At 37.2% G+C, this 25,455-nt stretch overlaps 1 protein-coding gene across 5 annotated transcripts in view; it reads right to left on the bottom strand.

Annotated features, from left to right (window-relative positions):
• Positions 1 to 25,455, bottom strand: part of CCNY (cyclin Y) — a 310,156-nt gene that overhangs the window by 20,413 nt on the left and 264,288 nt on the right. For all 5 annotated transcript variants that reach the window (XM_049627004.1, XM_049627003.1, XM_049627005.1 and 2 more), the window contains 4 exons: positions 21,979 to 22,079; positions 15,629 to 15,664; positions 12,176 to 12,233; positions 11,970 to 12,089 (listed from right to left, as the gene is read on the bottom strand). In XM_049627004.1, coding sequence (XP_049482961.1) covers positions 11,970 to 12,089; positions 12,176 to 12,233; positions 15,629 to 15,664; positions 21,979 to 22,079 — 315 coding nt within the window. The remainder of the gene's footprint in view (positions 1 to 11,969; positions 12,090 to 12,175; positions 12,234 to 15,628; positions 15,665 to 21,978; positions 22,080 to 25,455) is intronic.

Here is a 25,455-nt window from a genome sequence, read left to right as displayed (position 1 = left end):
TGAGCAACAAGAGGACAGAGTAATGGAAAGTAATCAAGCTGAACAGGAGAGAAAAAATAACAAAAAAATGAAAATAGGTATGGGGAATTCAGTGACAACATCAAGCATAATAACACTGCATTATACAGATCCCAGAAAGAGAAGAGAGAGAAAAAGAGGGCAGAAAATTTATTTGAAGAAATAATAGCTGAAAACTTCTTGAATCTGGGGACGGAAACAGAAATCCAGATCCAGGAGGCATAGAGAGCCCTCAGCAAAATCAACTCAGAGATCTAGACCAAGACACAGTAATTAAAATGGCAAAAAGTAGTAATAAAGAGAGAATGTGAAAAGTAACAAGAGAACAAAGACTGCTACATATAGGGAAACCCCATTAGGCTATCAGTAGACTTTTTAGTAGAAATTCTGCAGGCCAGAAGGGAGTGGCATGATATAATCAAAGTGCTGAAAGGAAACAACCTGCAGCCAAGAATACTCCATCCAGCAAGACTATCATTCAGAATAGAGGGAGAAATAATGAGTTTCCCAGACAAACAGAAGTTAAAGGAATTCATGACCACTAAACCAGCCCTCCAAGAAATGTTAAAGGGGACTAAGGGGATTGTTTTGAATGGAAAAGAAAGACCATAAGCAAAAGTAAAAAAAAAAAATAAAAAAATAAAAATTAAATTAAATTAAATTAAATTAAATTAAAAAATGGCAGCACAAAAAGCAGTAAATTAAGTATATTTATAAAAATCAATCAAGGGATTCACAAAAGGATGTAAAGTATACACCATATACCTAAAACATAACAGGGAAAGTAAAGAATGGGTTCAAACTTAAGTGATGATCAACTTCATACAGACTGCTATATGCAGAAGATGTTATATACAAATCTAATGGTAACCATAAGTCAAAAACTGGTAATAGACATGCAAAAAATAGAGAAAGGAATCCAACACACAAAAGAAATCCATATCACAAAAGAAAGCCGATAAATTATGAGCAAAGAGAGTAAGAGAAGAAAGGAACAGAGAAGAACCACAAAAACAACCATAAAACAAGTAATGGCAGTAAGTACGTAACTTTCAGTAATTACTTTGAATGTAAATGGCCTACACACTCCAATCCAAAGACACAGGGTGACAGAATGGATAAAAAACCAAGACCCATCTATATACTGTCTACAAGAAACTCATTTCAGACCTAACAACATATGCAGATTGAAAGTGAAGGGATGGAAAAGTACTTATCATGCAAATAGAGTGAAAAGAAAGCCAAGGTAGAAATACTTACATAGGACAAAATGGAATTTAAAACAAAGGCGGTAACAAAAAACAAAAGAGGACACATTTATAAAGGGAAAAAATCCAACAAGAAAATATAACAATTGTTAATATTTATGGACCATACATGGAAGAACCCAAACACATAAAGCAGCTAATAACAAACATAAAGGAAGTAATCAACAGTAATAACAATAGAGGATTTTAATACCCCACTCACAGCAATTGGTAAATCATCTAAACAAAAAATCAACACGGAAACTAGCTTTAAATGCAATATTGGACCAGATGAATCTAACAGATATATTTAGAATATTCCATCCTAAAACAGCAGAATACACATTCAAGTGCACATGGAACATTCTCCTGAATAGATCATACATGAGGCCACAAAACAAGTCTCAACAAATTAAAAAAGATCAAAGTCATACATGCATCTTTTTTTTTTCTAATGTGTATTTTTGAGAGAGAGAGAGCATGAGCAGGGGAGGGGCAGAGAGAGAGGGAGACAAAGGATCTGAAGCAGGCTCCGCACCATTAAGAGCATCTTTTCTAACCACAGCATTATGAAATTAGAAATCAACGACAAGAAATGTTCTGGAAAGAATAGAAGTTAAAACAGGTTACTAGACAATGAATGGGTCAACCAAGAAATCAAAGAGGAAATAAAAAAAATACATGAAGATAAATGAATTTGAAAATACAATGATTCAAAATATCTGGGATGCAGCAAAAGTTGTTCTAAGAGGGAAGTTTATAGCAATACAAACCTACCTCAAGTAGCAAGAAAACCCTCAAATAAACAACCTAAATTTACACCTAAAGTAACTAGAAAAACAAGTACAAATAAAACCCCAAAACAATACGAAGAACTAAATAATAAAGATTAGAGTAGAAATAAATGCAATAGACACTAAAAAACAACAGAACAGATCAATGAACCTAGGAACTGGTTCTTTGAAAAGATCAACAAAATTGATATACTAGCCAGATGCGCCCCTCTCCCCCCAAAAAAAAACAGTGAGAAAGACTCATATTCAGAAATGAAAAAGGAGAAACAATAACCAACACCACAAAAATATAAAGAATTATAAGAGAATATTATGAAATATTATAAAGCTAACAAACTGGATAATGTAGAAGAAATGGATAAATTCCTAGAAATGTATAACCTCCCAAAACTGAAACAGAAAGAAGTAGAAAATTTGAACAGACCAATTATCAGCAATGAAACTGAATCAGTAATCAAAAAACTCCCAAGAAACAAAAGTTCAGGACCAGATGGCTTCACAGGTGAATTCTATCAAACATTTAGAGAAGAGTTAATATCTATTCTTCTTGAACTATTCCCCACCCCCAACAAAGAAGAAGAAGAAGAAGAAGAAGAAGAAGAAGAAGAAGAAAAAGGAAAGATTCCAAATTAATTCTATGAGACCAACATTACTCTGATTACCAAAACTAGATACAGACAACACACACAAAAAGAACTACAGGCCAGTATCTCTGATGAACACAGATGAACATAGACTCCTTAACAAAATATCAGCAAACTAAATCCAACAATACATTAAAAAAATCACTCACCACAATCAAGTGATATTTATTCCTGGGAAGCAAGGGTAGTTCAATATTTGCACATCAATCAATGTGACACATTACATTAGCAAAAGGAAGGATAAAACTTAAATGATCATTTCAAGTCATGATTAAAAACCCTCAACAAACCTCAACATAACGAAGACCATATATGAAAAACCTGCAGCTAACATCACCCTCAGCTTTTCCCCTAAGGTCAGGTACAAAACAAGGACATCATTCTCATGTTTATTCTACATAGTACTAGAAGTACTAGCCACAGCAATCAGACAACAAAAAGAAATAAAAGGCATCCAAATCAGTAAGGAAGAAGTAAAACTTACACTATTTGCAGATGACACGATACTATCTATATACAAAAAACCTCAAAGACTCCACCAAAAAACCGCTAGAACTGATAAACAAATTCAGTAAAGCCACAGGGTACAAAATCAATGTACAGAAATTTGTATTGTATTTCTACATACCAAGAAGGAACCAGCAGAAAGAGAAATTAAAAATCCCATTTACAACTGCACCAAAAATAGTAAGATACCCAGGAATAAACCTATCCAAAGAGGTAAAATACCCCTACTCTGAACACTATAAAGAAACTGAAGAAATGAAAGAAACTGAAGACGACACAAAGAAATGGGAAGACTTTCCATGCTCATGGTTGCAAGAACAAATATTGTTACATGTCTATACTATCCAAAGTAATTTACATATTTAATGCAGTCCCTATCAAAATATCAACAGCATTTTTCACAGAACTAGAACAAACAATCCTAAAATTTGTATGGAAACACAGAAGACCCCAAATAGCCAAAGCAATCGTGGAAAAGAAGAGTAAAGGTGGAGGCATCACAATTCTAGACTCCAAGTTATATTACAAAGCTGTAGTAATCAAAACAGCATGGTACTGGCACACACATACACAAAGACACATAGATCAACAGAACAGAAGACCCAGAAATAAACCCACAATTATATGGTCAATTAATCTTCAACAAAGCAGGAAAGAATATGCAGTGGGAAAAAGACAGTCTCTCCAATAAATGGTGTTAGGAAGCTGGACAACCACATGCAAAAGAATGAAACGGGGCCACTTTCTTACACCATACACAAAAATAAACTCAAAATGTATTAAAGACCTAAAACCATAAAAATCTTACAAGAGAACACAGACAGTAACTTCTTTCACATCAGGCATAGCAATTCTTTTTTTTTTTTTTTTTTTAAGATATGACTCCTGAGGCAAGGAAAACAAAACCAAAAATAAACTCTTGGGACTACATCAAAATAAAAAGCTTCCACACAGTAAAGGAAACTATCAACAAAACTAAAAGGCAACCTATACAATGGGAGAAAATATTTGCAAGTGGCATATCTGATAAAGGGTTAGTATCAAAAGTATATATGGGGCGCCTGGATGGCGCAGTCGGTTGAGCGTCCGACTTCAGCCAGGTCACGATCTCGTGGTCCGTGAGTTCGAGCCCCGCGTCAGGCTCTGGGCTGATGGCTCAGAGCCTGGAGCCTGTTTCCGATTCTGTGTCTCCCTCTCTCTCTGCCCCTCCCCCGTTCATGCTCTGTCTCTCTCTGTCCCAAAAATAAATAAAAAACGTTGAAAAAAAAAATTAAAAAAAAAAAAAGTATATAAAGAACTTAGAAAAACTTCAAACCCAAAACCAAATACTCCAATTAAAAAATGGAGAGAAAACATGAACAGACATTTCTCCAAAAAAGACATACAGATGGCCAATAGACACATGAAAAGATGCTCATCATCACCTACCATCAGGGAAATGCAAATCAAAGCCGCATTGAGGTACCAACTTAAACCTGTCAGAATAGCTGAAATCAACAATACCGGAATCAACAGGTGTTGGCAAGGATGTAGAGAAAAAGGAACACTCATGCGCTTGTTGGTGGGAATGCAAACTGGTGCAGCCGATGTGGAAAACAGTATAGGTTCCTCAAAGTGTTAAAACTAGAAATACCCTATGATCCTGCCATCACACTACTGCATACCCAAAGCTACAAAACACTAATTCAAAGGGATACATGCGCCCCAAACTTTATTGCAGCATTATTTACAATAGCCAAATTGTGGAAGCAGCCTAGTGCCCCTTGATTGATGAATGAATAAAGATGATGTCGTGTGTGTGTGTGTGTGTATGTGTGTGTGTGTGTGTGTGTGTGTGTGTATATATATATATATGGCATATATATATATATATGTGTATTGCATGTATACATATATATATTGCATGTATATGTGTGTGTGTATACAATGAGATATTATTCAACCATAAAAAAGAATGAAATCTTGCCCTTTGCAATAACATGGATGGAGCCTAAGAGTATAATGCTAAGCAAAATAAGTCAGTCAGAAAAAGACAAATACCATATGATTCCACTCATATGTGGAATTTAAGAAACAAAACAAATGAGCAAAGGGAAAAAAGAGAGAGACAAACCAAGAAACAGACTCTTAATTATAGAGAACAAACTGATGGTTCCCACAGAGGAGGGGTGCTGGGTGAAACAGGTGATGGGGATTAAGGAGTGCACCTACCATGATGAGCACTTAATGATGTATGGAATTGCTGAATCACTATATTGTACACCTGAAACCACTATAATACTGTAAATTAATTAACTGGAATTAAAATAAAAACTTAAAAAAAAAAGAACAAGGAAAATCTGAGAAATAATTACAGACAAGAGGAGCCTAAGGAGACATGACAACTGAATGTACTGTGGTATTCTGGATGCGATCCTGGAAAAGAAAAGGGACAATGGGTAAAAACTAAGGAACTCTGAATAAAGCACGAACTTTAGTTAATAATGTTTCAGTATCAGCTCCTTAACTGGAACAAAATATCATACAAATATTAAGCCAATAATGTTTCTGGATGTTATATAATATTATAGATGTAATAAACTGGGTGTGAGATATATGGGAACTCTGTACTATCTTCACAATTTTTCTATATATCTGAAATAAAACCTTACTCAAGAAAATATATCTATAAAAATTAACATACCAAACAACATACCAAAATATATGCAATGAAGCTTAGAGGGAAATTTATTAAATTCCTATATTAAAAAAGGAGTATCTCAAATCAATAACTAACCTTCCACCATAAGCTATAATTTCTTTGGTTAACTCCCACTTGGGTATTTTAATTCTCTACCAAGTGAAATAATATACAATTGATTTCTAAATAATATCTGTAAGAAACTAGAAGAAAAAGAAGAAGAGCAAACTAAAACTAAAGCAAGCAGTAGGAAGGAATTAATATAGAGAGGAAATAAATGAAATGGAGAATAGAAAAATAGAAAATCAATAAAACTGAATGTTGGTTCTTTAGAAAGATCACTAAAGGGGCGCCTGGGTGGCTCAGTCAGTTAAGTGGCCGACTTCGGCTCAGGTCACGATCTCGCCGTCCGTGAGTTTGAGCCCGCGTCGGGCCCTGTGCTGACAGCTCAGAGCCTGGAGCCTGTTTCAGATTCTGTGTCTCCCTCTCTCTCTACCCCTCCCCTGTTCATGCTCTGTCTCTCTCTGTCTCAAAAATAAATAAACGTTAAAAAAAAAACTTTTTTTTAAAAAGAAAGATCACTAAAATTGATAAACCTTTAGTCAGACCAACCAAGAAAAAAAGAAGACTGAAATTAGTAAAAGCAGAAACAAAATGAGGCATTATGACAGATTTTACAGAACTAAAAAGAATTTTAAGAGAATACTATACACAACTGTTATCCAACAAATTGGATTAAGTTATGAAACAAATTCCTAGAAAGACACAAACTGATTGAAGAAGAAATAGGTTAACTGGAACAGACCTATAAGGAAAGAGATGGAATTCCTAATATAAAAACTTCCAAGAAAGAAAAATCCTGACCAATGACTTCAGTGGTGAATTCTAACAAACACTGAAATAAGAATTAATACCAAACCTCAAACTCTTCAGAAAAACAGAAGAAGGAATGCTTCCTAACTCAGGAAGTCAGTATTACACTGACTCCAAACCAAAGAGATCATAAGAAAATCAAAGAACACTATCTGCTACAAATAGAGATGAAAAAATCCTCAACAAAATACCAGCAAAGCAAATCCAGCAACACATAAAAATAATTGTATACCACAACCAAGTGGGATAATCTCTCCCAAGAATGCAAGGTTGATTTTAACATATCAATTAAGAACAAAAACCACATGATCTCAGTACATGCAGAAAAAGCATCTGACAGAATCAAATACTCTTTTAAGAAAAAAAACACTCCACAAAATTAGGAACAGAAGGGAACTTCCTCAATTTGACAAAAAGCATCTATGAAAATAACATCGTATTTAACAGAAAAAGACTGAAAGCTTTCCCTTTCCCTGTTAGGTCATGAATAAAACAAGGATGTGCACTCTCACCACTTTTATTCAACAATAAGCTAGAGGTCTAGCCAAGGCAAATATGCCAGAAAAACGAATAAAAAGCATCCAGCCTAGAACAGAAGAAGTAAAGTTTGCAAATGACATGATCTTGCGTGTATAAAATTCTAAGGAATCTAATAAAACACTGTTAGAACTAAAATGAGTCCAACATTGTGGGAGGATATAAGATCAATTTACAAAATTAAATTCTATTCCTATACACTAGCAACAAACAATCTGAAAATGAAATTAAGAAATCAATTCTACTTAGGAATTGCATGAAACAACATTAAATACCTAGGAATAAATTAAACAAAGTATAAGACTTATGTACTGAAAACTATAAAACTGGTGAATGAAACTGAAGAAAATCTAAATGAAAAGACACCCCATGTTCATGGATAGTAAGACTTGCTAGTGTTGGCCTAAAATATTTCCCAAATTGATCTATGCATTCAATGCAGTCCCTGTCAAAACCCTAGATGGTTTTGTTTGTTTGTTTTGCGGAAACTTAACAAGCTAACTTTAAAATTCATATGGAAATGTAAGGGTCACAGAACAGCCCAAAAAATCTTGAAGGAGAAGTACATAGTTGGGAGAGTCTTACTTTCTGACTTCAACTACAAAGGTATGGTAATCAAGACAGTGTGGTATGGACATAAGGAAATACAGATCAATGGAATAAAACTGAAACTCCAGAAATAAACTTGCACATTTATGACTGATTTTTGACAACAGTGACAAAACAATTCAACGAGGAAAGTGGAATTCAACAAATGGCAAGGGGAAAACTAGATATCCACAGCAAAAGAATGAATTTGGACCCCTACCTCACAAAAACGAGTTAAAAATGGATCATATACCCAAATGTAAGCCTTAAAATCACGTAACTCCTAAAAGAAAATACAGGAGTAAATCATATCACCCTGAGCTCTTCAATGGTGTCTTAGATACAACACCAAAAGCACAAAAGATAAAACAAAAATATATATATAAATTGGGCTTTATGAAAATGAAAACCTATGTTGTAAATGATAGCTTTAAGAAAGTGAAATGACAACAAGAGAATAGGAGAAAATACTTGTGAATCATTACATGACAAGGGACTTGTAAGCCAGAACATATAAAGAACTCTTAGAATTCACTAATACAAAGACAATCCAATTTAAAAATGGGCAAAGAATCTGAATAGACATTTCTCCAAATGGCTTCCTCTCTCCCTCCCATAACCCATCACTGCCACTCTCTAGATAGAACCATTCTTGTAGACAACACTCAGTCAGAGGCTTGGCTGGGCAATGTCTCCAGAGCTAAAGACTTTGCCACCCTCCCTTCAGAAAGCTTACCTAAATAACGTAAGCAGTGAAACAGCAGAATAGGAGTTAAAGTTATAAAACGCCCGGGGTACGGGAAGACTACAGCAAATAGCTACTGAATGCTCCCTGTGTTTCAGGCAAAGTGTGAGGTACATCAATACCACTTTTATTTACTTCAGCAGTAGGTAGTTATTACTATACTTACTCTGACATTTAATAAATATTTATTAGGTACCTGGCTGTGTTCCAGATGCTGGTCATATTGTAGTGAACAAGAAAGACAAAAAGATTTTTAAAAAAATCTTAATCATAAAACTTACAAACAAAATAAGATAAATGAGTAAAACCTAAAGAATGTTAACTGGTGATAAGTGCTATGAAGAAAAAGAAAGCAGGAAATGATGAGAAGGGAATGTGGGGGGCGAGGAAGCAGGTTATAGAACTACCCTTTGAGCAAAGACTTGAAGAAAGGCAGGGAGGCACCACGTGCACATCCTTCAAAGAGGATTCTAGGCCCAGATGGTGTCACGTGCCCAAGTCCCAAGGCAAGTACTGGTATGTGCAGGAAAGACCAAGAGGCCCAGATGGAAGAGTGGTAGCAGCTGAGCTGAGATGAGAGGTGGCCTAATCTTGCTACAGGTCATGTAAGGGCCTTCTCTTTGTCATCCTCAGAGAAAGATGGGGAAGCACCAGAGATTTTGAGCAAAGGAAAGTACACAGTGAGAAAAACAATGGCTCAGGACAGAGCCCTGGGCCCCTTTCAAAGGAACTGAGCCAATCACTGATGAAGGCCATCAAAATTCATCCCCTCTCCAAAATCTAAACTAAACACCAGAGGTTCAATTAGCCAGTGTTGGGCCTTAAGTGAAAAAGTGACAGAGAGTCAGGGTTAGGCCAGCTACTTCCCGGCCACATCCATCTGAACAGAAGGCAGCCTGGAATTTAGTACTGGTAGACCCAAAGGGTGGAGCAGAGGCAAGAAGAGACAGCCCCAGAGAAAGGAACCTGCTGTTGATCTCATTATAGGGTGAGGACAGGCATGTATGGGACTCCTGACCCTTCCAATAAATCTCCTGCCTTAGCCTCTTTGTGTGGGCTTCTCATCCCCATAATCAAAATCCTTGGCTTAGACAGGGAGCTATGGTTTGTTATCCAGGTACCACACAGGGGACTGAAAAGATTGTTCATGGCTCTAAGTATAACCCAGCTGCAATAAGTCCTGAGGGAAAGGATGGGCTGTATGGAGGGGCAGTTGGGCACCATAGCCTTCTACCCAACCCCAGCTTTCCACAGCTGTTGTTGAGAATATTACACAGTGCCCTTATGTGAAAACATTAGAGATCATCAAGGTGCAATATTAATTACCTCAACCTCTTTTTTAAAATGTGTCAGTATCAATAACACATATCATAGCTTTTAGAATATTCTGCAAAACTAAAAAATATATTCAGTGATATTTAGTTATTGTTAATGAAGCTATGAAATATCTGCTTCGAGTTATAACTCCATTCTGGGTATTTGAAGGTCCTGGAAGCTCTCTTACCACAGGGAGGCTGCAGTTCTGTTCTTCGTGGGCAGCAGGACCAGAGAGAACTATTGTCCTTCCCCTACCACCCACCTCCTCCTGGGTGGCATGCCAAGATGCCAAGAGAATGCCCAGGAGAAAAGTAGAGATTAATGCATCTCTGTCAACTCTAGACTGAACCTGTTCTAAATGGCTACTTCTAATTCCAAGGGACACAAAGAAAGGAAGAATTATCATACAAGGGTCTTGCCCAGAGCATGCATCTATCTGCCTTCTGCCCACAGGTGTGCAGGCTGACTCTCAGTCACAAGAGAATCAGTCTGCAGTGCTGTGCCCACTATGTGGGACCCCAAAGCTGCTCATCTTTGAACTGTAGCTATCAAGACCCCAGTACAAGCTAATCTCCTGCTAAGCCACCAGTTTATCTATCCGGACGAGTGAAGATATCAGTAGTTACAATTACCAATAAAAATGTACCACTCCTACAGTACTCTAAAGACATGAACTAACCAATTGTCCCCATGACCCTCTGGGGGAGAACACTTTAGATGTTCTCTCAACATCTGGGCTGAAACTGGGGAAGCGGCAGGGATTAAGATCTCAGTCCTGTGTCCTCCACAGGACATTAGCCTTCTCTTAACAATCGAGTCAGAGTCAGGCCATAATTCTCGTAGGAATTAAAGGTAAAATATGCCCACCACATTCCATCTCAGCAGCTTCAAGATAAATCTTTTTCATGGTATGAAGTTTAGTACTAATCTCATCCATGGTTTCATCTGGTTTTCCTACCCATCTTTTCTCTTCATCGCCATTTCCCTTTTCAACAATTTCAACCCTGTTTCCCTGCAGTTTGTTTTTTAAGAACTTGAAATCCTTTGGAGGAAGAAGGCTAAGCAATAAATATACTTCTCAGATATGACAGAAGAACGTAGAATCATTCTAAATCACCCAGCAATTACTTAATGAATGTCTGTTTTACCCAGTAGGTGGCAAGTTTAGTGAGAGAAAGAGTGAACAAACAAATGGATGAACAAATGAATGAATAAACAAACAGGTTTACTGTTGAATTAGCTGAAGGGCACAAAGCTCTTAGTGTGGCAGAGATACAAAAGGTCCTTGGGTGGCCTGCAAACTTTCTATTAGACAATAATCTCTTCTCAGAAACAACAGGGAATGGCATTCTGATCTTCCTCTGGTATGGCTCATTCACAGGCAGAGCTAACTTCTTATCTGAGTTGCACACAACATAAAGGTCAGTGAGAATGGGTTCCACTGTCAAATCTATTTCCCAAATGAGAGCTGACCTAAATAGCCCCTAAAGTTTTAAGAATCTAAGTAAGAATATAGATATTTATCTCTTATTTGAGTCTTAAAGTGCAGATTACCTCCAAGTTGTCTTTGAATATCTTACAGATGCATTATTATCACAAAAATCACAAAAGAGAAGACAGTAATATATAGCAGGCATTCATATAGGATGTATATGTTCTTCATCTCTAATTCATGTCATTAAAACCTTTGTAGGGAATCAACAACAGGAAATCTGGATGTTAGCAGGAAGTGAGTGGCTTTAGTTCTTATTTCTCTTTAGCCCAAGGTTTTACTTACCTGCATTTAACATTTTGACATTTACTGGCTCTGAAGGTGATTTTACCACTGACTTTAGGTGGGGACTGTGGAACAGACTTCACTCCCTCTATTGGGAGATCCATTCTCTACTCTCCCAGAAAAAAAAAAAAAGACAATCTTGAAGGCAAAGATGTGGTTTCCCTAGGGCACCTGGTGAGATCCCCTGCTTGCACCCCACCCAGTGGACTACAGAATGGCTGTGTCATCGTGAAGGCACTCACCAGGGTGACAATGGCACATTCAGCCGTCAGCTGAGCAGCACTGAACAGTGTCCGAACAAACCGGTAAATCTGCTTCTGCTCTGGGTTGTGTTTGTCATAATCTGGTGGCACTTCGGATTTCTGGGGAAGGAAATGTTTTCAGATGACTGGCCACCCAATAAAAACAAAAGAGAAATAATTAAACAACATCAGAAGGTGGAGATTACCGAAAGAGGGTGAAGGTTTTCATCAAAAATATCTAAGAGCATCCTTCCATCTGGGTCCCTGGTAGGGAAAATAAAAGAAAATGGAGTTTACTTTCTATAAGAATGTCATTCAAAATAAAATAAAAAAATATTTTGACTTAGTATGTTTTAAGAAACTGAAGTCAGTGTTAAATGTAGGAGATGCTATTGGCTACCCATGAGCAATAATTTTTCTTATGTACAATATTTAATCATTTTTGTTTGAGCAGTCTATGAAATAAAGGTTATGAACCACATTTAATTGAATTAACCTAAGGTAAAAAAATCTAGATTTTCATTTTCTGAGTTTTCAAATGAACTAAATCTAAGCAAGTGATAAACTTCTTTAAACATCTTCTTTCTGAGCAAAGGCTGATGGATATGCTTAAACCATTACTATGTTGTAGTTGATAGGAAAGAAGTTCAAGGGCAAAAATGAACATTCAGTGTGTCCTAGAAACTAATTTGAAGTTTTCACAACATGCAACTTAAACACTTTGTTAATTAAGAGTTTCAAAATTTTACACTGAAAAACAAGAGGTGACATGTAGAAAAGCTTAATTCAGTAACCTATAAACCTATAAAAGAATGGCTCGTTGTTACCAGGGCCAGTAAATGCCATTTAAAGTGATGGCTTTCCCTGTAGGCACAGTGTTTTGAGCGGGGCTCTGTAGACACCAACCATACTTCACCAGCAACAGCTCTCCTTTCATCTGTTTTATGTCACTTGCCTTCGGCCTAAAAACTATTCTTTAAAAAGCAAATTTGGAAACCATTGCTTTTAGTAACATCATATAATTCCCACAGTCTGTGCTTCCAATGCTGATTAGGCTTGTGAATATCAGAAGGGTACAGACCTGTCCCTAGCATATACCCTTTGTAGCAAACACTATAATTTCTGCTCTACAAATTTACTGTCTGTATAAAAACAGAAAGAAAGAGCTTAACAGAACAACTCTGTTTTCATTACTATGTTTACACAACAGAAATTATTTTTAAAGCTTTGGGCATTCATACCTGTGCTCATTTTCACTAGCCTACAGGAAGACAGGCAACAAAGATTTAGATAAGCCTAAGTAAAAGAAAGGTTCAACTAGGCAGGACCTGCTAACAGGGTCTGAAAACATAAAGACAGCTCCTTCTGGGTGCACCCAGTTACACTTCTTTTATAACGACCCGGCTAGTAAGAATCAGCTGGTCCCTCATCTCACTAACAGCCTCTGCAAGATCTTCAAGGGGCTGTGTGACAAAGCCTGGCCCTGCATCCCATTTCCTTGGGCAGTTCACTCCTGTTCAATATTTCTGATGAATGAGAGACCCTAAAAAGCTATTCAGCATTCTAGAGAAATATTCACCAGAAGTAACTTTAAAAATGAAAATATAGGATCAAAAATATAAAATGAGGAATAAGAATTTAAGCTAAAATGACTCTGGGAAAAAAACTGACTCCTCTGAGAAAATGGATTTTGCTCTCACTTTCATTGAAAGCTACGTATCCCAGCTGAGCAGCACCCTCTCAATCAAGCTACTGGATCTATCACCAGTTCCAGAGGTTAGCCCAATATGATTTATCAGGAAAAAGTCTGCATAGTCATGCCGCCTCTTTCCAAAGGCCTTCAGGTTACAATCTGTGGGCTTATCATGCCTGTTCACAAACGCTCACTTTTTTTAGTTGGATTTTCTCCACTTCTACTCACTAACTTTTGTTCCATTTTATCACCATTACCCCAGTAGATTATACGATTTAAGGTCTCAGTATATTGCTTAGGTTCAATCCCCAATTCCCCAATTTATTAGCTTTGTACTCTTAAGCAAATTATTTCTCTGTGCCTTAGTTTCTTTACTAAGATAAATGGAGATAATATCAGTATAACCTCATGGAACTGTTTTATAAACTAAATGAGATAAGCATATAAATAGCAACCAGGGTAGCCAGAGTAAATGCTTAATAAAGATGGTTCTTATTACTTTCAGTTGTGGCTACAAATTAACTTTGAGATGCACAACAGTCTAAGAACTGAGAAATCACTGACAGAGAGATGCTAATGCAAAAGTGGTTTGAGAACACATTCAAGTTTCACTAGTGGTATTATAGTGTTATGTAAGACTTAAATGTTTAAAAGTCTGAACTGTTATCTTAGAAACAGGCAGCAAGACCAAATCTGTACTTTCACTGATAAGTTATTCTGGGCAAGGTTCAAAGTTCCACTATGCTCCATTTTCTAAGTTCTTACATCCAAAATTCTCAAGCACCAGAAAGAACTTGGGAGTCACAATTACAATACTGAGAAAGGTCACTGCAGAAAACACCTTTCCAAGTGTTTGCTTCCAGGTATTTGTGTTTTCCCATAACATTGTTCATTCATTAGATGCTCTGTCATGAAAGCTCCACTTCTCTGACTTACCACAACTCTCCAATGTCCCCTTTGTAAAGCAGACTGACGATGATGTGGCTCCCCTCACTGAGAGCCATGCTAACCATGAGGTGGCTGTGCTTGTTCCCAGAATTGGTTCACACGAGTTGTACTTGTTATATTCATGTAACATATGAAAATGTTATATATCAATCAATGAAATATGACTGCAATGAGAGTGGCTTTGTTCTTCTGAAAATAAAGAAGGAATGCTTTGGAAACACCCAATAAAAAGTTATCACTAAAAATAAATTTGTTGTAGATTATGTGTGGTCATAACCTGAAAGATTCTACACTCAAATTATTTTAGAAATGTCTTAAGTTTTGTCACTATTGACTTAAAAAAATATGGAAAGGATGAATTTCAGGTGTGGCTTATAAAATAAAGTCACTTTGGTACTCTAACCAACGCCCCAGACTCAAAGCAAAAGTTTTGACGCTGCATAAAAATATGGCAACGAATGTACTTTTTACACATTTTATGTTGAGATAAGATGTTTAAAGTAAATTTTTAGAATGATTTTCCTATGATTTCCTGTTTCAACTGACTTTAACTAAATTGTCTCCAGATTCACTTATATCAGAGAGAAGGATTCTACTACATTAAAATAGTTTATATCTAAATTTATACCATAATTTCTTCTACTGATTTAAAACTATAAGCATTTTTTTCTCATGTTGAAGTTGCACATAGTAAATTTTTAAAATAATTTTTATAAAAGAATGTTTAAACAAATTATACAGGAAATCAAGAGTGAAGAGGAAAGCTGAGCATTATCAAGATGTGTTCTGTTTTGCTGGCTTCAAACACAAACACCCATTTGGTCTCCTCTGATTGAGAAGCAGTTTGGCACTTACCTGGGAAGTTTTGGTAAATTGTACTAACTCTAGAAATTCCAAGAAAACATGACTAGAGAATATAAAGGCTGAAGCAAGTAGACATAATAGGGAAAAAAAGAGAGAAAAACATAGTAGGAGATAACGTGTAATGTTTTTAGCACAAAATTAATCATCCACATACCTGTTTTTGATGTGGTAATATATTGCGAGAGCTACACTGTAAAATAAAATGCAGGGTTCAATGTTTCATAAGCGTATCCAAAATGTTATATATTATCTAATCATAAAATATTTAAATTTAAGTAAAAGTCAAACAATCCATCTCAAAAGTCCCAATTAAAGCAGAATGCTGATCAAGAAATCTCTTTAAAAAAAAAAATCATTCTTCAAAGTAAATCAATCTTGTACTCATTTCCAGCAATTATTAAATCTTTTCCAGAAACACCAAAACCTCAAGAGGTATTTAGAAACAAATTCTCTTTCTACTTGAAATTTTTAGCTTTCTTCACCTGTAAAATATAGACACTATGTAAAAACAGGTAGTGCAAATCAAGCACCTTTAGAAATTTCCAACTTATTACCTCCCAGTTTAGAAAATTTTTGGTTTATTTATAACTACCAGAAAAAAGTGAGTATCACCCAAGGTGGTTTGCTGTTCTTTTCTCTTACATCAGTAACCTCTTGGCAATCCACCTAACTTATTCATTCACTTGCTAAAATAGTAATATAAATCCTATTTGTAACACTACCTTAAAATTTTTATTTAACATTTTAAAAGATCTGAATTTAATGAAGACACTCCCTTCTCCTGAATATTTTTTTTCAAATAATGCTTTTCTGATTAAAAAGGCGTTATATTCATATTGTAGAACTTCTGGGAAATATAGGAAGTGTAAAACAAAAAGAAAAAGTAAACCCTTTGCCCAAAGAAGACTACTTGAGATATGCAGATATCTATTTCTGTCTCTCAATTATATGTGTAAATAGGTTTACATCCTACTTTTGTCCTCATTAATATTTTTCTTACCATTAAAGTACGCTTTAAAAACAGGACTTTAAATGGCTGATTATATTCCATTTATATAGTTACTGAATAATTTATTAACTATCCCCCTACTATTGAACATTTAAGTTGGTGCTAATATTTCGTAATTATAATTACCACCATACTGATATTTTCAGAGACAAGTATTTGTGCAACCTATGACTATATTATTTCCATAAGAAAACATTCTGTAATGGGAATTACTCAATCTAGAGTCGTTAATAATTGAAGGCTCTCCACATAAACTGACAAGTATTTTTGCAGAAAAAAAAAATGTACCAGTGTATTTCCCCATCAGTGTCTGTTTTAACCTTATACTTGCTGACACTCACCTTGAATATTCTGAAAAAATGTTCTCCAACGTAAAGTGTACTTGTTTTCAATTTGGGTTTCTCTGATCACCTATGAAGTTGGTGGGGTTATTCATGTTAACTGGCCACTTTTTTTTTTAATTTCCTTTTTTGTAAGCTGTCAAGATCATTCCATTACTTTTTGTTTTACTTTAAAATTTATCGAGGGGGCGCCTGGGTGGCGCAGTCGGTTAAGCGTCTGACTTCAGCCAGGTCACGATCTCGCCGTCCGTGAGTTCGAGCCCCGCGTCAGGCTCTGGGCTGATGGCTCGGAGCCTGGAGCCTGTTTCCGATTCTGTGTCTCCCTCTCTCTCTGCCCCTCCCCCGTTCATGCTCTGTCTCTCTCTGTCCCAAAAAATAAAATAAAAAACGTTGAAAAAAAAAATTAAAAAAAAAAAATAAAATAAAATTTATCGAGGAAACCAAAATTTATTTTTTAAGCTTCTAAGAATATCACTAACTGACTGCATCAGACTGTGTTCTGGGTACTTGGAGCACAGAAACTGCCATCCAGGCACAACACGGAGGTAGAGGGCTCAGTCCTAAACACAGCTGACTCAGCGTTGGATTCCAAATAGCTCAGTGGCTTACCTATGACTTCCTATGACAATAGACAAGAAATCTCTAGTCTTCCAAATGTCTCTCCAGACCTATTCCTTCAAAATGATTTTTGAAAAACATTATTCAGATAAATGTTAAAAGTCCTCATGAGCAAATGGCAATATATTCTCTTTCTCCTAACATATTCAAGAGCATCTAAGCTAATGAAGGAATTGTAACTTGGGTGAAAGGACTTCAGAATCAAATAATAATAATAATAATAATAATAATAATAATAATACTGTTTTCAAGCATACATTAACAGCCTTGATATGAAAAGCAGCAGATGTTATTGACTCTATTTCACAAATGAGAAAAATTCAGGTTCAGATACTGGATACCAGGATTTCTGACTAGTATAATGATTTTGTGCCCTTTAGTTCTAACACATTGCCTCTAGGGAAAAGGATGAAATTATCATTTAATTCGTTTAACAGTCATACTGTGTGACTGCTTTCTAATCTAATGTCAGATTTAGATTGACGTTTCATATGATTGGGTTTGGTGCAGTGACTAGTTTAGTCACTTTGATTGCTTGAAAAAGATAATGGTTCTTGCCTCCTCTGTGTGGAGTGTGACATAGGAAAAATATCCCCGGACTAAGTCAGAATAAGCTGAGTTTAAAACCTGGATCCTTCATTTATTACAGTTCATTCATCTCTCAGAGCCTACATTTCCTCATCTATAAAATTAGGACAATTCAACCTACGTCACAGAGATGTTATTATAACCAAATGAAATATACAAAAGGATTATTTCAAATACAAAAATCCAAAACAAAAGACATTATTATCATGGTTACTCCCCTATCAATAATTTCATCTCAAGCATCTCATAATTTGCTTCTGCAAACTGAGTTAAAATCTTCAGGGCCCCAAGGTCACTATCTTCCAAATCTCCTGAGCCGACTGCAAGACTGGACATTATCATGACCTTAGGCCTCCATGAAAAATAGAGCCACACTGTAGGACAAATTCCACCTGAGGTTATATCCCCAAAATTAAGAAAACCAAGCTCAGAATTCACATACAGTACAGGTCCATAGGCCAGTTTAGTCAGTCATCTTGGAAGAAGTGATTGCTGGGGGCAAAGGGCAGTCAGTGGAAAACTGCATCAGTCCCACGCTTTAGGCTTCAGAGACCTACTCAGTTCTGATACGTACTCAGAAAATGGTGAGGTCTCACCAAAGATGGGCTAGACCCAAACCAGAAGTACGTTTGGATCAAAGGGTTTGCTCCACTGCTTTTGCCACATAGCTTGGAATAAAGAAATACTATTTTCTTGACCAAGAAAGCAAAACAGATTTGTGACTGTTGGCCCTGTACTTGTAGGAGCCTAGAGCTAATACAGCAAAGCATGTGACAAGCCTAAAACCTTTGAAGACCAAGAGGTGGTGGGTTCTGCCAGCGCTGAGGAGCTCCCACCTGCTCCCCACCCTTTCCTTTAATGCCCCCGTAGGGGATTCTGGCTGGGGGGCGGGAGGGGAGACAGAGGTCAGCTGCAGAGGTGTGTGTGTCGAAGGGGGGGGGGGATGGCTAGCAAACTCTAAATTCAATACCACAGCTGTTGGCATTTAGGGGAAAGATGGGAAAATTCAAATTGTCAAAACAGAAATCGTGCCTATGAAAAGAATGAGCACAGAATGCTCCCACTTTTACACTTCAACTTTCCATTCAGAACAGCACTCACCCCTCCATGCACTCCTCAACTAGAATTTGTAAATACATGTGTTCATTTTGGCAGCCCACAACTTGAAGAAGGGGTTTCTCTTAAAACTTAGGTTAGAAATCGATGTTTAGAATTCAAAGGATTTTCTCAAAGAAACAAGGTCATACTTGGTTTTCAGCCCAAAGATACTCACTGTGTCCATAATGAAGCTCAACTGTATTAATGGTTTTGGTATTTTTAATGTCTGGGGGGAAGGGACCAAGAAGAGGCCTTGGATTTAGGTAAAGCAGAAAAAGCAGAAAAGGGGAAATAGGGGTTTCATTTTGATAGGTGCAGGATAAGTTTAAGGCACAATTTTAGAACAGGAGGGCATTCAGATTTAGCTTCTTCCTACCCTGCTTTTTTGACTCTTCTCTCCCTTCCGAGTATCCCTTTCTCCTTACACCTTCAAAGACCCTGGCTGGAACTCACCCAGGCCTGCTAACACCCAGAAATATTTTTTTACTTTTTACCTCCTTGATTATAACCCAGCCAAGAGTGAGATGGAAGCATTTATAGGGAAGATTCTGATCGACCTACTTCAGTTAGGGACCACCCTGCTCTGAGGTCCAAAATACAAACTTTGTTGTTGTTTTTAAAAAAAAATTTTTTTTAACGTTTATTTATTTTTGAGACAGAGAGAGACAGAGCATGAACAGGGGAGGGTCAGAGAGAGAGGGAGACACAGAATCCGAAACAGGCTCCAGGCTCTGAGCTGTCAGCACAGAACCCGACGCAGGGTTCGAACTCACGGACCATGAGATCATGACCTGAGCCAAAGTTGGACGCTTAACCGACTGAGCCACCCAGGCGCCCCCAAAATACAAACTTTGAAAAAAAGGGGGGGGCACTTTTTAAAATAAATTAACTACTGACTGAAGAACTTTCACATTTAGCTAGTGCAAAGGAAATGTCATTTGGATCAGGGAAGTCATAGTATTCACACTGAATGTTTTGTTTCAACAGTCCACTATTTAACTGGGCCAGCTTTTCAGCTCTTTTTCCTCCATTTATTAGTCTATAATTTAGAAGTTTCAAGGAACTTTGGTAGGGGGACAGGAGAGGAACTGTTTACTTACATCAGAAGTTCTCAACCTTGGCTACCTACTACAATCTCCTAGGGAGGGTATTAAAAATCCAGATACCAGAACTGTATGGCGAGACATTAAACTGCTGATATCAACATGTTTTTCAGCTCCCAGGTGACTCCAGGATGTAACCAGGGGTTGGAACCACTGATTTGCACAGCAGCACATTTGTAACTTGGGTGACACTGACATATCAAAGTGCTACCCAGTTTTCCCACTAGGCTCCTAACTGTCTATGTCACAAGCAGTGGCAATTTTAAGTTACCCAAGGGTAAAGTGTTGAGCAACTGAGTCGGATCCATTTGTAAATTCCAAGAGCTCTTGTTGGCCCTGAAAGTAAAGGTGCCCTCTGCTCCACTTGGCCTCCCTTCCTGTCGAAGAGGATCCCAGGATTAAAGAGAAGTTAGCAGCTTCTGTTCTGGGCTCTCTGGAACTTGTGCAGATGCCAAGAGCCACATGGTACATAGATCTTCAGGGCTTTCCACTCCTCTCCACAACCATGAGTGATTTACTCCAGAAAATACTTCCAAGAGATACTGTACTTCCTATGTCCTGGCAGTAAGCCATGGCACAAAGGCAGGAAGTGGCTTAGTGAAGGCCACACACTGTGGAGCTCTGACACGCATACCTCTTCCCAGCTGCAATCATGGACTGTGAGTTTATGCCCACTTGTCATTTATCAGGCTCTTAAAAGCCAAGGTAATAAGGGAAGAAGCTACATTTCTACTTAGATCTTAGAAAACATGCAACCTTTCAGGAGAGAAGGCAGCTTGCCTTGAAGTGGTTCTATCTTCCACCTCTCCCTCCCAGCTGGAGTGGATGCTGTCCACAGAAGACTGCTACAGTCAACACTACCTGACTGAGGCTGTGATTTATTGTCACATATTGATCACACTCAGAGTAGGGCTTCTAAGTCTGAAAATGTAAGCCACTGAAATAATACTTCTTATTTAGGAATTAAAACACATCATACACTAAACTGGACTGTTGTTAAATGTGTAATTTCTGAAGCACATATAGAAATAAAATATCCCAGGTTTTTGGCAGTTGAACTGGTGACCACAGACCTCAGCACATCCGGTTTTCTGTGATCTCTGTCAAAGGTCTTGATTATCACAATGCTAATGGAAACATAAAAGAAAAAACAGTGTTCCTTTCCTCTTATCTTCCATTTTAAAATTAGGAAACTGAACCCCAAAAGGGAAAGGATTTTATCCAAAGACTCCCCTTCCTCCCTTAAACCCCACTTTAAAACAAGGCTACAAAGAGAAGGGTTTTACTAAACCCTCCCTGTTGGTGAGAGACTCAATATCAGAACTCAGATCTCTTGACTCTGGGCAAATACACTTTCACTATCAGGCCTGCTTTCTACTGTAGCCTCAAGTCTTAAAGGGGACCACAGAAGCCCCGCTTTATTTCAAAGGTAAAATATTAGCAGAGTTACTCCAGGATGGCTTTAATAAAAAGTGGGAAGGTAGGAGGTATACACAGAAATCAAATACATGCTTTCACCTATATTTGAAATAATTTTTAAATTTGCTCTTTTATGTAAATGGTAATGTGCACAAATATTTTGAACACCCCACATTTTAACTACCAAAGTTACTTTTTAAACAGATTTCCTCAATAGTCAATGGCTTTCTCCAGCCCAATCTTACCACTCTCAGACCCCACAACCAACCAGTTAGCTATCAGGTTAAGTAGAAAAAGCATTCAGTTAAGCAAAACTGTGTATACCCACCATTTAATTGTATACTTGAGGTTTGGTTGACTGACTGTGCTATCATCTAGGAAAATAGTGGAGCAGGAGCTGTATTTCCTCGCTATTTGTCCTGGAGGATGCTAGAAAACAATGGCAACAAAGAAGGAAAATTAAATGGAGCTCAAAATTCTTCCAAGAAACATCATCACCTTAAACTTGATAGCAGACCACAGAAAAAAAGTCTTAGCAATAAACATTAATACTACCAGCAAGAACAGTACAAAAATACTTTCTTCCTACAATGAAACTCCTTGTTCTTCCACATGTACAAGTCACCAAAAGCACTGTTAGCCGCCTTCAGTGGGAGTACAGTATTCTCTTGCAATCAAGCATCAAAGAGTGTGTTAGAGAGTCCATAAACATCACCTGCCCTGGGGCCTGTGTAAAAAAAGAAACACACTAATCTTTACATCAGTGAAAGCCTCTAATTAAGGCAACATCCCGGTTTTATGCATCAAGATCAAGGCAAGAGACAATTGTACCCATTTTCTCTATTCTTGAGGTACAGCTGATTTGGAGGCCATGGAAAATGCAACCAATGTAAATTTAGATCTTCTGGTTAATCTGCTTGAATATCAGGAAATGAAGTTATAAAGAATAAAGTATTCTTTTTTTAGGGGCAAAAGATATTTTAAAGGGGACGGTTTCTGATACTTTGGAATATACAACCAATTGATGACCTTCAGGTGGTTCCTATTCAGTCTTATGACTGATTCTTTCACAAATGTATAAAATATGAGCTCTTTGAAGAACTTCAGAATGAGAACTACTTCTGAAAGGTATTAGTAAAGAAAACAGATTTTTATCATATACTGATGACATCTAATTGAATACTAGGTAGATTTTTGGCAATATGATTAGTAGACATTACTCCAGATAATTCTTGTTCAAAAGCAAGTAAGGGGAACAAAAAATCAAATCACCCAAACAAGTTCCCATTTGCCTGGTGCTATGTTGACAGTCCAAGTGGCATTTCCAGCAACCAATACAAATAATCCCTCAGGGATAATAAAATTGTCTGCCTCAACTGCCAAACTGCAACAAAGTCCTCAGTGACCACACTTTACAAGGAAGGCTTAAAGGTAATCAGAAACCAAATGCTCTATTCCACACTTTAAAATTTACTTCTTTTAATAAGGTTTTCTTTGCAATAAAATTATGAAAATATGCAATAGCCTAAGAAATACAAAAACGATGATATAAATAGAATCTCCCCTCTAAACTATAAATGGTAATAGTCACTATTTGAAGTATCCAGTTCCCTCAATCACAGCTAGAGGGCACCGCACTACTGAAACATTATAAGCCTCCCTAGCACTGGTTTTATACAAATAGCATGTGGGTCAGAAGGAAATAACCAAAGTCAGGAAATTCAGTTCTTGGGCTTTCCTTCTTAAGTTCACACTGTTCTGTGCCTGTGTAAGGAAATGGCACAAAGAAAACTTGCAAAGATCAAGTTACAATTAGAATGTCAATTTTAAAATGGCATTTTCACATCCAACAAGTTAATCACAACATTCTCATTAAGACAATCCAAAGGCACTAAAAATTCTTTTTCTCTTCTTAAGCTCTTATAGCAATCATATTTAAGTCACACAAGACACACTATTAAACTCAGAACGTAATATAGCTATTTACGGTCTTGTGAAATTTTCCTCATGGGTGCAAAATCTACCACAAACAATAATCTCAACAGATATTATGTTTAACACCAAAATTCAGTAATTAATTGATGTATTAATGAATTTTCAGAGATAACAGGGTAATTTTAGGTATAATTCCAAACATGAAGCAAAAGGACAATAATAACTTATTTTTTGAGTAGTTTCAACTATTCCCTCTGACATAAATTTCACAAGATTAAAATGTGAGGGGAATTGCATGAGCATCAGAGTCGATGAGAGGAGATGAGAGATGCACTCAGGTGAACACAATCTCCCTCATAGTCTAAGAAACCCCTTTCCACGAGCCCACGGGCAGGCACACACACCCCAGGGCACACACAGTCTCTAACAGTCAGGGTTAACTTGAGACCAGCACCACAGAGCACAGCCTCCTAGCACTCAGGGTTGGTGTGCCAAAGTCCTCAATTTGCCAGGGGAACATCAACCAAGCGTTCTAACTACATCACAATTTCCAAATTGAAAATAAATCCTAGGTATTAAGTTATAAAGATTTTTAGTTGCAGGGTGCCTCATCACTCTAAAATATCATTTGGGTGTTAAGTCACTTGTTGACTGTCAGGACTACAAGATTCAGAAAATGCAAACTTCTCTGGATCTGAAATTCACATCACTAAAAAGCTGAAATAATTAGAAGCCTGTAGAAGAAAAGCTCTTGACTCTGGGGTTGCTTTCCTGCTTTGGTTTCTGTTTTGAACTGTTCTGTGTAGCAGAGGGAAGAGACCAGCCCGGGCATCAGCACCTTCTGACATGCAGCACCACTACTGTGTGCGTCCTGCAACACGGACAGTTTGACCTCTGCAATGCCTCTGAAGCATCGGAGACCCATGGACATTCACAGAAAACTGTGTTCTAATTTGTTAAATATTTTTCATAAGCACAGAGTGCAGTCTTAGTATTACATAACATAATATAAAGTTAACATTAATTTATTTGTCCCATGATTCTAAAAAGTCAGTATGCTTGTAGACGTATATGTTTGGCACATATAAGCTCTTCCCCTTAGGTTCTAGTCCTGCCTCATAAATCCTACGGCCATGGTGCACTGGAGAGCAGCAGGTGAAAGGACAGGTAGGTGCTAGGGTCACAACCCCAGGTGTGACCCTGACATGGCCATACTAACTCTGTGAGCCAGGCAAGTTGCTTAGCCTCCCTCTCTGTGCCTCCTTGTCCCTGTCTGTAAAACAGAGATGAAGATAACAGACGCTACCTTACAGGTCATTATGAGGAGTAGATGAGTTAGTATTTGTAAAGTGCTTAGAGCAGGGCCAGCACATAGTACTCGTTAAATAAAAAGTACATTAAACATGTCAAAGAAAGCGATAGGAATGCTTTTTATGATAATGTCTGTTAACATATTAGAATACTAGAAGTATATAGAAGAAAATGACAAATACAGTGTTTTACTAGAGAAGGAAGGGCATAGCATTATAGTTAGCTGGCTTAGAAAGACAGTACCAAGAATGACAGCTGTCTTGGTGAGAGATCAGATATTATAATGCCAACCATAAACTGCTTGGAAGGGGAGCAGAGAACAGTCCAGTTAGCAAGAAGCCGATTATGGATTTTAAGGAAATAAGTTTTAAACTACTGTTCAAAGTATTTTGAGAAATAAAAGTTACTGTCTTTGAAATAGTGTGTATTTTACAAATTAAGTACTAAATATGCAGAATAAAAGTTTAGAATGGAAAGAAGAACATCTAGTCCACCTATTCACACCAATAACCTATTACTTCTACCAAGATCCACTAACACACAATTGCTGGACTGTATA

Source organism: Panthera uncia, chromosome B4 (assembly GCF_023721935.1).
Source record: "Panthera uncia isolate 11264 chromosome B4, Puncia_PCG_1.0, whole genome shotgun sequence".
Classification (NCBI taxonomy): Eukaryota; Metazoa; Chordata; class Mammalia; order Carnivora; family Felidae; genus Panthera; species Panthera uncia.
This window is presented reverse-complemented; position numbering and strand designations above follow the sequence as displayed.